Source organism: Chelonoidis abingdonii, chromosome 5 (genome assembly GCF_003597395.2).
Source record: "Chelonoidis abingdonii isolate Lonesome George chromosome 5, CheloAbing_2.0, whole genome shotgun sequence".
NCBI lineage: Eukaryota > Metazoa > Chordata > Testudines > Testudinidae > Chelonoidis > Chelonoidis abingdonii.
Window position 1 is genome coordinate 72,369,457 of NC_133773.1, and position 15,088 is coordinate 72,384,544.

Below are 15,088 nucleotides of genomic sequence, written 5' to 3' on the forward strand. Positions count from 1 at the left end.
AAGATAGCAATGCAAATTCATTAATAGTCTAGGCCAGAAACACACTACCACAGTAAGGATGGTTGAGGGATTTATCAGTTCAGTTATTGAGCCTCCAGACTTTTAGCTAAAACACAATCTAGGTCTACTACATTTATCTGAGGTCTGCTTTGGTATCTTTGAGAGTCATAGTCCAACTCCTAAAAAGCCAGTGTTCACATCATTAAATCTCACACATTAATTAAGCAATCTTGGTGATTTCTTCTCTATATTACATTAATTGTAACCAAGGCCAAGGACTGAATGGATATCAAATATTGAACTCATCCCTGAACAGTGAGACTTTTCCTGAACTAATGTAGACCATTTTTGTAATGAAGGTCACTTGTTGATCCGGGTTATGGTTTTGAAAGGTGTAACCTGTCTTCATGCCACCTTAAGACAAAGACACTGATAGAAACCTCTTAAGGATGCTTCACTACCTTACCCATCAGCAAAGGGTAGTGTAGCAATCATCGAAATTCAAACAGATAAGATGTAAAAGAATTTGCCTGCTGGCAGCAAGATTAGCCCTGAAATGAAGAAGTGGCCAGTAAAACAGTACTCCTGGGTAAGGAGACTCATTTACAGCATCGCTGTCTCTTTGACCCAACCGCAGCAAGACTACAGGTCTGCTGGGGGGTGGGGGGACAAGTGGGGCAATTTTCCCCAGGCCCCACAGGCCCTGGCCCGGCGGCGGTCCAGGTCTTTGGCAGCACTGAAAGGCCCTCCGCTGCTGAAGACGCAGAGCGACTGAAGGCCCCCCCTCCGCTGCCAAAATGCTGCCGAAGACCCAGACCGCCGCTGGGTCAGTACAAGCACCTCACCTCCACCACTTTGCCCCAGGCTCCCTGAATCCTCCGGGTGGCCCTGGTAACGGGATCCCTGACTTGGTTGTATTTGTGGTGTGGGCTGGTGTTAGAAAACACAAATCCCTCTGCCTATTCAAAAATGAACATAGTTCAACTAATCAGTAGAACAGTCTTAAGTAAATAAAAGTTATTTAGTGAAGCTGCAGTATTGGGAAAAACTTTGCAAAGCAGTATTACATTTATAATTGAAACAAGTAGTGAGACAAAAGAAGATAACTCATCTACATGTTGTACCACTGTTCAAAAGTATTAACCTCCATGAAAGGTTAAAACTACTTGTTGATTTTAACTTTGATGTTGAGAGTTTATGCACGTTTGAAGTATATCAAGTAAAAATTATTTTAATGTACTTAATTTAAAAACTTAATATGCAGATTATTGTAAATCAAGCAAATGTAGCTGAGACATAGTAGACAAACGATTAAACTGCAAGCTGCTGAACAGTGCATAAAAAGTAAACATTATGAATTTTAGATGTACCTATCATTATTTTCCAGTTCTTATCTACTTAAATTTATAACTTCACAATAAAATTTTAAGAACTCCTTCAATATGCAACTGTTACTATAAGATAATCAGCAACAGTTAAAAGTACTTTTTTAAACATGTCATCTGATTAATCATAAAACCAGAGAGTAAAATGTTTGACAATGAAAAACACTACATCTCACTTTTCAAAAGGATGTATATTCATAAACAACCATTATTAATACAGTAAAACAAATATGAAGACCAAATCCCATACCATATGTCCTTCAGCACGAGCTTTGTTTTGCATAGCTTCCCTCTTCCGTTGCCAGAATTCTTCAACTTGTTTTGCTCTTTCTGCTGCTACCCATCCTCTTTGCCTGAGTAATTGGAACATATGCCAATTAAAAGTTTCTGAATGCCACATTGAAAATGAATGTATTCACATACAAAAACAGGAGAACAAAGTCATCAACATTCTGTGAAGGCACCATCTAATAACATCTTTTACCAGCCAAAACAAAACACAGACATTTCAAGCGTGCTTGGTTTGCCCCCACTTTTGAAAAAGCAATTACAACCCACAGTGTTTTCCATCCACAGTGTGGTGTCTTACAACTTTGCTAATGTGGTTATTTTTACTAAAGCATGAAGTTATTCCAGAGGTTTTCAAATTGTAGGTGGATCACTAGTGGCTCATAGAATATTTGAAGATGGTCTGCAGACAGCTGGCTGGTCACTTGACACTGACTGCTTATTTCCAGCTGCTAAACATCATTAAAAGACAGCCAAAGATACAATACTTTAATGTGTAAGCACAATTGCTGTAGTTGCCAAGGGGTGTTATGCAACTGCAGATGGGAGGTGGTGCATGCAAGTCTGACCTGGAAAGGAAATGGTGTATGAGACAATCTCTGTATTAAGATGAGGTGTATCCCACTGTAAAGTTTGATAACTACTGTTCACTTCTTATTAACTGATTTGTGAGATAAAGAAATTCTGCCTCAATTCTATATCACTACATCATGTTAGCTTATATTACAATTTTACAGCACAGGTGTTTTCCCGAACAGGAAACTACTTTTCCAAAGACTAAAAATAAGACAACATGGTTGTCATGGCAAAGCAGTAGCTAGAAATTAAGACATAGAAAGTAACATGATAAAATATTTTTTAGAAGAAAAAGTATGAATTTAGACAAAAATGACAAAAAGTATAATGGGTATAGTACCAATCTGGTGATTTATCACACATTAGAAATGTTAAAAAAGTGAATGAAATAACGTTGTAATGCAAAGATATTTTGGTTTTATTCCTGAGGATTTTACAAGTGAATCAATTATGGTTGCATCATGTTTTCATGTCTCCCTCATTCCTCTGCACTACCTAAGGCTGTAATATCAAAGAGCAAAATGTCAGGTTTCAACACCCCTCTGACACCTCTGTAACCCTGTTTTTTCTGGTGGCAGACAAGCTTCAAATCATGCTATTGGAAACAATAGTGTTCCAACTATCTCCAGAAATATAGTGCAAGTCTGAAATTTCATTGTTGTTTGATGCTGTGAAAGACAAAGTAATATCATAGCTAGAAAACTGTCAATTAGACTAAATACAAATTCCATAATCAAATAAAAGTACATATCTAGTGTACAATAGCACTATGTACAGCCAAAGTGATCATTAACATACAATACTGGAGAAAAAGAAACATTGTTCTACTACAAAAGCAAGCATCTTGAGCTCCAAAAACCATGTGGTATAGTTCAGTCTTTTTGAAGTTTTAGTGCACATCAAGATCATTACTTACTGTTTGCTGTAAGCATGATGAAAACTAACTAAAAATAAATGTTCTTTTTATGAGGCTCTAGAACTACATGTAGCCAACCAGAAGAAGCTTGTTTACGATCATATATTGTATACAAATGTCAATATTTGACAGGCAGCAAGGTTCACTCAAATATCACTAGTAATATGAATTTGTAATCATTTAGACCCACAATGTGTGCTGTAGGAATGGAATATATTATACAAAGACAACAGTTTTAAGATCTAGTGAAAGGCTCTGTTCAACTACATGTAAAGTTTTTCAGTCACTTAGATATATGCATGAACTAATTTAAAAATAAATACAACTGAACTACTGTTCTTTTAGCAAGTTTCTTGTTTTAACCAACCATCCTACTCTCATATTCTTGCAGTTCACCTTTAGTTGAAAACATCACACACAAGTGAACTATTACTAAGTCAAACAGTGTAATGCTTATAGGAATACACTGAATAGTTCACACATTTTTGAGAATAATAGCATGGTTTAAGTATAAAGATGATCCAATTTGTAAATGAAAACACTCTGAAAAGTTGAGATCTAGAAGAGATCATATTCAACCCTATTCTTTCCTCACCCTGGTTGGCCTTAATTTCTTGAAATCTTTTTGGTCCTACCTAGACTTGAAAAAATTGGAATGTTTGAAACCATATTAATTAACATGAGATGTTTAACAGACATGTTTTTAAAGCGCTAGCGCAGACAGTATTTAAACCTTTAAAATATTTTGGCTGGTCATATTCAGACTAGTGGTTAAAAATGCTAGTTAAAATATATGTTAGGTAACATGTTTCAACCAGTGTTTTTAAAAAACATAACCTATTTTCCTAGTCTAGACAAGGCCTGGGGAGAAGGAAGGAGGGAAATAGGTAGCAGAGATAGAAAAAATTAAGTCAAGATGGTAGCACATGTAACTGAGTAGATGCCCAGTTATTGGGTGCAGCAGGAAAAACGTTAACTACATCACAAAGGCTCAAGTTACTGCATAGGAAACAGTAACCAAAACAGTGAATGTCATTACCATCATGATCGTGGCAAATCCTAAAAGGAAATGGCCTCCTTGCACATCAACCACCACCCACTTTGATCTCTGGAGAAAGTGCTGTAGGTGATCTTGGCAGTACATTCGAAAACTTACTGTGACACCGAAACTTCTGATGCCCAACATGGTTGCTGGCCATGCAGTGGCACTCTGATATGTATGCTTTGAAGTGCAGCTGTGTTGCATTATCTAATACAATATCCATACAAGAAAGCTGCTGGAACCAAACCAGTGCTAGTGGAGGCCATTGTTGGGTTTGGCTTTATTTTTGATCTTCTGCTACTTGATATGAATCAGCTGATGAAAATGAGAAGAACTGCACACATCAATCTGGTGTTCTTTAGCCTTGCCCAGCACCCATGTTTCACTTCGATTCTAACACCTGAATACTCTCTTCATTAACATTCATTTGATCTAGGGTTATTTAATTAAATGTAGAATGTAGAAATAATCTAATAGTAAAAACAGCATGATATAGGCAGATGAAAACAATACCAATACCAATACCATCTCCTTTCATTTCTATTAGCATACAAATTAATTAGTTTGAATGCATACTAACACTTAACCCTTCTTTGATGTTCACATACAAATTAATTGTCCTGAGACACTGACATGCGCTGGCACCTGGCCTGTCAGCCTCACAGAAGGTTTCCTAGAGAAACTACAGAATGGAGTGTGCATACAGCTTGTCAGGCGACTGCATGTCCACTGGTTGGAAACATGATCTAATGCACTGGACAATCCAACTAAATCCAAGTAGAAACAGCTTGCCCTTTGACCCTGTGTATGCAAGGAAGAGCCTGGGTGATTGTGTTTTGTCCTGGTAGAATAAAATGGCTCTACATACATCAAGAGTACACAATCTTTGCTCTGCTCTACCAGCATGATACTTGGTAAAGAATACAAGTGGATGTTTTCATTAGTGTGGAATTCAGACACCAACTTCGGGAAGAAGTCTCTGAGACCACATCCCAGATTGTCAGTATGAATGATAGGATAACATTTATAGTGTAAGATGGCCTGCTATCTGGGTTTGCATTCTCCAACTTCTAGCAGATTTGACTGCCAAGAGGAAGGCCAATTTCATAGAAAGGTAGGGTAAAGCGTATGTAATCACAGGCTAGAAGGTTGGGGGGGGGGGGAAAACCACCAGCTTCAGAAGGAAAAAGTTAAGATCCCAAGTTGGGGCCGGACTTCTGAAAAGTAAGAATAGCCTCAAGATGCTCTTCAGTAAGTTGTTCGCCAGAGGATGAGAGAAAACTGGTTATAGGTGAGTAAATTGCAGAAACAGTCACCAAGTGAACCTGGAGTGAGCTTAGCAAGTGACCAGAGTTTTTTCTTCAAGTGCAGGAGGCAGCCCAGAATCTATAGTATTCCAGAATGCATAGGGGAAGACTGATGCTGTAAAGCTCCATTTGTAAATCTAGAGAAGTACGCGGACCTAGTGGAAGTTTTCCTGCTATTAATAAGGATTTTCTAAATATCCTGTGAGCAGACCAACTCCACTAGTGTCAACCAGCCAGCATCCATGCTACCAGGTGGAGAGCACTCATGTTTGGGTGCAAAGGGTCAAGCCCCAATTGCGGACTACAAAATTGAGGATTGAGTCTAGGGGGACTGATGGTACCAGGGAGAGGTTGTAGAAGTCCCTGAACCACATCTGCATCAGCCACAATGCTATGAGGGTGAAGGGTTAAAATCCATGTGCATTTTATATAACCTGGTATATGGATTGTGCCAGCTTTTTTCCAGACCCAAAGTCCTGAGTTTGGTCAAGAGACCAAAGGCCTAGCAGATAGTGATCAGCGAAGAGAAAGCTGGGGCAAACAGATAACCTTGCTTTTGCTAAAATAAGCCTAGCCAGCAAATTGCCAGGTGTTGGAGTCGAGTACTGAATAACTGTGTCTTATTCAGAGTTGCAAATTGAACAAAGAAGCTCTGTTTCTGTTGTGTTAGTTTCTTTTGTAGGGAAATGTTCTTCCCACATATCCAACCTTGAGTTTATGAAAGATTAGGACATGTCAGTATAAAATATGGCCTCCTCCCACTTCCCTTTCCAAGAGACCAAGGTCTGCCTTAAGTCACAAAGGAGATAATCTTTATTGCCATATACTTTCACTGTTTCTTTCCTTTAACCCCTAGGAATGAATCTGTTGGACAATCAGAGGAGTTGCTTCATTCCTATGGACCCCAAATCAAAAGTCAACATTTTTATTTATTTATATATATTTTATACTAATATTTATCCAAGTATTAATTAAATTTTAACTCGTTAACGTGAGACCGTGGGCGGAAACATCATGTAACCTTTTAACCATTGGCTACTGTGCTATCTTGTCTTGCTGCTAGACCTATCTGGGGTTGTAGAACTGCCTACCCCGTCACTTTCCCCCACCCATAAAAAAAAATATCCATATATTCTATTCTAATGAATTGATTAACAGTGTCTCTGAGCCTAATAAGCAAGGTGACACACCATCCGCGCTGTATGTAATCAGCTCCTACGCTTGACCTCTACACAGTGTGGATTTATGTTTCTCCACTCTGGTTTTCTCTTGCCTGATCTTCCACAGAACACTCAGAAGCAGAGGGATGGAAGGAAACATATTTAGGTCCTCTATTCAAGGGAGGAGAAAGGCATCCGAAAAAAAGCTGGGAATACGGCCTCCCCATGAACAGAAGCGGGGACACTTGCTCTGCTTTCCCAAAGAGGTCCTTGTAGGGGGAGTCCCTCAAAAGGTTAAAGGTGTCCTGAAGAACTCTTGGATGGCACAACTACTCGTGGTTGTCACAAAAATGCCGGCTCAGGCCATCTGCCCTCATGTTGTCCACTCCTGGGAGATGGCTGACAAGGTACTGTTGTGTGACAAAAACCCAGAGTTAAATATCCTCCCGGCATAAGGCCAAGGACCTGACCCCTCCTCATCTGTTTAAATAAGACAGCTGCCATGTTGTCAGACATCACCAATACTGATCAGCACTGAATGTCCAGAAAGAAGGCTATGCATGCTGTGGGTATAGTCATAAGTTCTAGAACACCAATTTGCAGGGCCCATTCTGTGATGGACTAGAGGTCCTAAGTTTTAAAGTTCCCCATTTGAGTCCCACATCCAAGCAAGGAGGCAACAACGATTATAGTCCTTCAGTGTGAACTGGGCTGTAAGGAACCCTCTTGCAAATGATGCACTGGTCCTTCCCTCAGTCCAGTGACTGAAGGACTGACAAGGGGAGATGCTGTGACAAGGGTGACAAATATCTTGAATAAACCTCATTGAATTCAACTTGAATTGAGCAAGGCTGAATTTAAGAATTTTATGAATTCATTGTTTTTAAAATGCAAAGCGTTTATGTACTATTGAGGGACTGTATGTATTTCCATGGAGGAGAGGGACTACAGCCCTCCAGGAACTAAAAGGTGGGTGTGGTTAGGCAAATTCACTTGATTTTAACACCTCCAGAGGGCTACCACTATTTGGAGAGGGTATGCTGGTTTAAACTGGATTCTTCATGGACCAGCAGACAAAGAAAGGACTGTTGGTTTAACAGCCTGAGTTAAAACTGACTCAGGGTCTTCTTTCTGATCCAGCAAATAGACAGGACCTCTGATCCAAGCAAGGCACCAATCAGGAAAGGGTTAGGTCTTTGGCCCGTTTGGGTGTTTGTTTTGAGCTGAACCTGCAATGAACTTGTAGCTACAGGAAAAAAAAAAAAATCTCTGAGTGAAGTTTGAAGGAGTAATCATCAAACAAAGCCCTTGTTGGAGTGCAGGAGAGAATTCTGGTAAGTTTATTAGCATGCATGTAAGTTCTTTTATTGTTTTTAATGTGTTTTCTCTGTAATCATTTTACCTTAAGAAGACAAGTGCTTGAATAGAAAGAACTGTGTGGTAACTTAACTGTTAGCATTATATGGCTTACCATCTCTGAGAGAAGCAAATCAGGCCTGCTTAGGCAGTCTATCATTTGAGGAATAACAGTGTAGGCAGGGAACTGTTCAACCTGGAATATCCTGGTCAGAAGGGAGGAAGATGCAGGACTCTGCCCAACAGAGGTGATGGCTGGATGACCAAGGGGGAATAGAGTTTCAGTTGCTCTGAACTATGATAACCTTGATTGGATGACATCTTCTTGGCCAGAAAGCCAAGGATAGCCATGCTTCGAGCGGCCAGAAGCAGAGTCCAGTGTATAAAATAACAAATATATACGCTGCCACGAGACCCAGAAGCCTGAGGCAAATCCTCACCCATGTAAGGGGGTGGGGACTGCAGGTGGCAGCAGATATAGTATTTTATATGAAATCTGTCAGGCGGCAGGTTGGCAGTCACAAGACTGTGTTGAATACAGTCCCAATGAACTCTATTTATCAAATAGAATTTAAATATAGACTTCATTTTGTTTCCAAGGAGGTCTAGACAAGTGAACAAGTGTAGGATGGACACGGTGTGGTTCCAAACTTGAGACTGCATGTGGCCCCTGATGAGCCAGTCAACCAAGTCTGGAAATATTTGAATGTGAACCCTTGTGAAATGAGCTGCAACCACTGCAATGCACTCAGTGAAAACACAAGGTGCTCTCAAAAGCCTGAAGGGCAGATCCCAATACTGTTGTTCAACACATACTTCAGGAAACACTATGTGGAAGTATGCATCCTTGAGGTCAAGAGAAACTACTTGTCTTTTTGGACCAGAGAGGGAATGATGGATCCAAGGGAGACCAGCTTGAGCTAGATAAAAGTATTGAACGCTCTGACATCTAGAATCAGACGAAACACTCTGACTTCTTGCAAGTAAAGAAATACCTTGACTAGAAGCCCCTTCCCTTGTACTGAAGGGGAACTTCTATCACATCCAGAACCAGAAGTGGCTATGCTTCATGTTGAAGCAGTCTCATGGGAGGGCTCCCAGAAGAGGGTCAGCCTTTCTGGACCACAGCCAAAACGCAACCATCTGAGATGTTGGATCAGGTCTGTTGAAAGCAAGCCGGACAGTTGCGAAAAGGAAGAGAGGGTAAAGAACACAGAGTAACTGGTATGCTGTCCTCAAGCACCAAGACAAGTATGCTACCTGGTCAGTGCCACTGTGGGAGATTTAACAGAGAGGTTGCCCCCCTGCAGATTTCCTTCTCAAGGGAGACTGTCTGCATCCCTGGGCTTTGAGTTTTCTATACTTGAAGAAGGGCTGATGTTGACAGGTAGAGTCTTTTCCCTAGGCATTGGCACCAACCGTCTTGGTACCAGACTAGATCAGGGTTTTGGCAATAGCCATAGATTGAGAAAGACACGATCAGTTTAACTGATACCGCAGAGCCCCAGCACCTGCCTGGAGAAGATTGGCAACTTCGCTGTGAGTCAATCGATAAGAGAGAACCACTTCTTGAAAAGAGGGTGCTCCTCCCAGAGGTATAGGGGGCACTTGGCCCAAAGACGGGGGCAAAAAGATTACTGAATCCAGGAACCTTAGTGGAATCAGAGGAAGGTACAGTTCTAAAAGGCATAGTGGTGCCAGGCCTGGCAAAGTAGTCTTAGGTGATGATATGTCTGGTACCAGGGTAGAGCTTCTGCACAGTACCATGGCTGCCAGTGGCCACTCTGATGTCTTGGTACCAAGGACACTAAAGTGACCACAGACACAGTTGCTAGGGCTTCCAGTATGGTGGTTCTGTTCTGCTAGTACAGGCTGCAATGCTCAACTAATTTTTTTTTTTTAAGTTTTGAAACACCTTTAATGACCAACAGTCTGGTGGTCTGATGCCTTGCAGTCAGATCTGGAGAGGGTAATTTTCCACTTTTCTCCTTAGAAAACATGCAACGTGTCTCTATGCTTTCTGGATGAGGAAGGCACCAGCTTGGGAGAGTCTTAGGCAGATGCCAGGTCAGAAATTGAAGCCCTCTGGACTTCCAAAAACCTAGACACTTGGAGTCCAGGGTCATATCTGTTCCATAATAAACATCCTCTGGCATGCCTCTCTCGAGCACTGGATCTGCTTTGAGAAGGACCTACAAATCTCACAGCACTCTGCACCATGCCCCTCACCAAGGCAGAACAGACACCTCACAGGATGAGAGGTTCTTAAAGCCCAGGGATTTTCCATAGTCAGCCATGGTCGGCAACATCACCAGCGATGGAGGAAGAGAACTCTTCTTCCTCTAAGGCATCCTGAAGAGGTAACTACTGAAAAAATGCTGTAATAGCTAAAGTAAAAAAATTTGTTGGAGGGAGTAGTTCCAACAGGTACCACTAGTGGTAGAGAAGGAACTGTCTCTCACAGGAAAGTTCTACCCTTTACACCTTCATCAAGTGTACAAGGAAGGGAAGGACACATGCATCATCCCATTAGATACAACTGACTGGAAATTTCTTCTATGTGCATGCACTGGATATACATTAAACTAATATGAACTATGTATATGGACTAGCTCTCAAAGAAGAACCACATCTATCTTTCAAGCATCTTCAAGCACCTGCAATGATGCCTCCCAAATATTTGGCACTTGCCACATACTTGATGTCCTATCCTGGCAGGTTAATTCAGAGCTAGGTGTGAACTCGACCTGGAAGCTGCTTGCTAGTGGAGAGGAGGAGCTGGAGGGTTCCTGGAAGCTGCAGTTCTCAGCATGCCCTGAAGGAAGGAGGCACCATGCAGGAAACAAGTCCGGGATGCAGAATCAGGCTGCTTCTCCCTCTGGATTCCTGGGCTCTGTGGGTTACGGGGTGCATGTGTCTGGCCTTGGGGAGGCCTCCGTGACTGGGTACTGGGGACTGGCATGGCTGGCCTTTGGTGGGGACAGGGTGCAAGTGTCTGGGCTGGGTGGGGGCCTACAGCTGAGCTCTGGAGGATAAGGGGTGCATGTGAGTGTCTGAGTGGGGGGAGATGACTCTGCAGCTGGGCTTTAGGGGGGTTCAGGTGTCTGGCCTGGGGGTACCCTGCAGCTGGGCTCTGGAAGAGGAGGAGAAGGAGGAGGAGGAGGGAGTATAAGTGTCTGGGCTGGAGGTGACCCACAGCGGGGATCTAGGGGGTAGGGGATGTAGATGTCTGGTCTCGGAGAGGTCTCTAAGGGGGAGAGGGGAAAAGAAGTGGGTTTCTTTAACTCTCAATTGCTGGGAGGAAATTTTTCTATATTTTCTATATTCTGTATTTTTACAAACATAATTGCTGAGAGGTATTTTGAAATAAATTACCAAAATAATTTCAACTGGCCTGATTATATAATGTTATCTTGACAAAATAAAATATACAGAATTTTGAAGAATTTTAAAATGCTGTGCGCTGAATTTTTAGGGTTTTGGTGCAGAACTTCCCTAGGAGTATACCAGTCACTGCAGATATTGATCGATGGTGACAGAACGCAGCCTTGCCAAACTCCAGTGGAGATAGGAAACCATGCCACGTATCTGCTACTGACTCAAAAGCAGATTTCCATTCCATTACAGGCCTCTTCCCTCAACGACACTATCTTCCAAGGGATACCAAGGGAAAGTCAACAGCATAATCTCTCTGTAGTTCAGTGGTTCTCAAACCGTTCTACTGGTGACCTCTTTCACATAGCAAGCTTCTGAGTGCAACGCCCGCTCTTATAAATTAAAAACACATTTTTATATATTTAACACCATTATAAATGCTGGAGGCAAAAGCGGGGTTTGGGGTGGAGACTGACAGCTCATGACCCCACATGTAATAGCCTCGTGACCCCCAACGGGTCCTGACTCCCAGTTTGAGAACCCCTGCTGTAGTTACTCTTTTCAGCCTTATCCTTTTTCAACAGATGCAGAATAAGCACCTTTCTTCCAGTCATCAAGGATGAAGATAGTGTGCCAGATGGCGTGGTAGAGCCTAAGCAGTCACAGTACAACAATAGTCTTACCTGTCTTCCACAATTCAGAGATAGTGATTATGTGCTAATACACAAAAAGGTAAAGGACTTCATTAAACAGATATTTTATAATATGATATTAATGTTACAAATTTTAGGACTGAAAAGCCAGAAAGGCAAAGTTAAGATTGCATATGCAAGCTTAACTTGGTCCCCTTAGACATATCGATTATGATAGTTTGAGTTATGCAATCACACACATTTTTCTATACTATTAAATTAGTTATCTAAAGTCTGACCCGTTCTCCAGCCCAACCCTTGCCCTGCTATTTCTCCCATCCCCACCTGTTGCTACTCCTCAGTTTTATCACTGGGGAATTAGGTTCTGAGGAACACATTTTTCAGCCCTTCCTCCCTGCAGCAGCTTTTTAGGTAAAGATGTGGGAGAAGATTTGACCCTGTCTGCTTTAGCAAGGGAAACTAGGTTAATGAACTATGACTTAGCACTGTTCTTGCTAAAAAGGCACTGTCACAACTAACTAGCGTATTCATAGCCTTTGGAGGTCATATCAAACAGATCTCCTAGGAAAAGGTAGGGTATCATAAAAGAAGCTCAACTTGGGAGTAGGCATTTATTTTAAGAATGTTTACAGGAATTGTAGGGAAAAAAACCCCACACAATTAAAGTAGAAATGACTCTTCCACAATTCAACAACATTGTTATCATACAATGACATACCCTCTTTTTAGCTATATTACCCTGTCTTCCCATTTCTCGTCAGCAGTGTTGGAAAGCTACACTCATCCCCAGTCTCCTCCTCCAAAGTCTTCTCCTGAGCAACACGCTTTAAGCAAAGCAACTGGAAATACAGTAGTACAGTGGTTCTCCAACTTTTGTACTGGTGACCCCTTTCACATAGCAAGCCTCTGTGTCCAATCCCCCTTATAAATTAAAAACACTTTTTAAAATATTTAACACTATTATAAATGCTGGAGACAAAGTGGGGTTTGGGGTGGAGGCTGACAGCTCGCAACCCCCCATGTAATAACCTCACGACCCCGAGGGGTCCCAACCCCCAGTTTGAGAACCCCTGCAGTAAAAGAAGCATGCTAGTGGTGAGTTTTATAAGAACACTTCCACACTAAGAAAATCAAACAGGTGAGGTAACAGGAAGAGTTGGGAAAAGGAGGGAATACCCCAGGACAGCTGGCAGAAAGAAAGGCTTTTGGGCTAGTCCAGGCTGTCATTTCATTAGTAATTTATATTTTGGGTCTTTAACCAAAAGCACAGCACTCTTAAGGGTTGCTAGTAATTAGTTACCACACTAATTATTTGTAACGATTAGCAACTTGACTTTACCAAAGCAAATGGTCAGCATACATAGTAGCTAGATTTACTAATGATTTCACCCATAAGCACTGGAAGAAATGGTAGAATCAGCTGCAAGCATGATAAGATACATAACACATTGGCCATCTTCAGTAGGAACTAAGACACCAATGATTCTAAAAGGGTTATGCATTCTGTGAGAAACCAACACATGAACAGACAAAACAGCATCAATGGATAAAAATGGTTTTCAAAAGTGTCTAGGATTAAGCTAAACACAACATAGGACAAAAATCTAACACGTAGAGATGCATTCACAGATTATCACAATCCAACCTGTTTGCATTGGCTTGTTTAGACACCTCCTTCAATCTTTTGATTTTTTTCCTAATTGCATCAGCATCTGGTAAATGGTGATGACCATCAGGCCCATTAGGAACTCCTGGACGTACTCCAGGTGGAACTCCTCTGTAGATAAATATGTACAGTAACTTTCATTACTTTCATCAAAGCAGAGCACATGCAACTCTAATGTAAGGTAGTCATACCTTTCAACAGCTTCCTGACTTCGCATTTCTGCTCTCCATCTGGTTTCTCTCTCCTCACCTACTTTAATATTTTCCTTTTGCTGTTGCATCTGGTCAAAGATAGCATGGTAGTGTTCATACTGTCCTCTGGCAGGCACAGGGGAAGGCCCAGCACCTCCTCCACCACCAAAAAATGGTGCCTGGGAATTAAATAAAGAACTCTCACATCCTTGTCCTAATAAACCCTGGCAGCGTCCACTAGTCTTAATAAAAAACAACAACAAATCAGGATTTCTTCCTAAAGTTTAATATGTCCAAAATGTACCTGTTTTAGCACAGAGTAGGAAGATTTAAACTCTTACACTCATGCAACATTAACATTTTATTATCCTCCATCAGCAGTTAAATTCTATGTGCTATATTTACCACATAACAGTATTTCTGACCCTCTACTATAAAAGGAAATAATCCCATTTCAAAATCAATAAACTACACCATCAAAGAGTAAGTACTTTATCACAGTGAAGGAACTGAATCAAGAAAAGAGGGACAGTGCTATCATTATAAAAGTATAATGGTAAAAAAGAGTGATAAAAATTAGCCTGATAATTTTGCTCTTTATTATAGCTTCAGCAATTTGCTGGGTCCTAAAGTTAGGCTTACTAGTCTATAATAGGGTGATCAGATAGCAAGTATGAGAGGGGGTGGGGGTAATAGGAGCCTATATAAGAAAAAGCCCCAAATATTGCGACTGTCCCTATAAAATTGGGACATCTGGTTACACTAGCCTATAATTGCCTCAGGAGCCTATTTATTTTAATTCTTCCATTGACCTAGTGGCATCTACTTTGGGGGGAACCGGTTAGCATAGCTTCAGCACTCAGAGGTCTGAATTTCACACCCCTGAGCACTGTAGAATATCAGGGTTGGAAGGAACCTCAGGAGATCATTTAGTCCAACCCTCTGCTCAAAGCAGGATAAATCCCCATACAGATTTATTTATTTATTTATTTTAACACCCCAGATCCCTCAATGGTCTCCTCAAGGACTGAATTCACAACCCTGGGTTTAGCAGGCTAATGCTCAAACCACTGAGCTATCCCTCCGGACCTACTTTCAAGTGGAGATGAGGATAAAGTAATCAAGCAACACTAGGGTTTTTTCAGCTGTTCTTCTTAAGGTGGTCTGAAGGAA

The 15,088-nt window shown here is 41.3% G+C and overlaps 1 protein-coding gene across 11 annotated transcripts in view; it reads right to left on the reverse strand.

Moving 5' to 3' along the window:
• The window catches only part of NEK1 (NIMA related kinase 1), a 118,362-nt gene that overhangs the window by 56,237 nt on the left and 47,037 nt on the right, over nt 1-15,088 (reverse strand). For 9 of the 11 annotated variants that reach the window (XM_075066367.1, XM_032803643.2, XM_075066368.1 and 6 more), the window contains 3 exons: nt 13,916-14,094; nt 13,704-13,835; nt 1,636-1,738 (listed from right to left, as the gene is read on the reverse strand). In XM_075066367.1, coding sequence (XP_074922468.1) covers nt 1,636-1,738; nt 13,704-13,835; nt 13,916-14,094 — 414 coding nt within the window. The remainder of the gene's footprint in view (nt 1-1,635; nt 1,739-13,703; nt 13,836-13,915; nt 14,095-15,088) is intronic. The other 2 variants (XM_032803645.2, XM_032803644.2) reach the window with 1 other exon arrangement.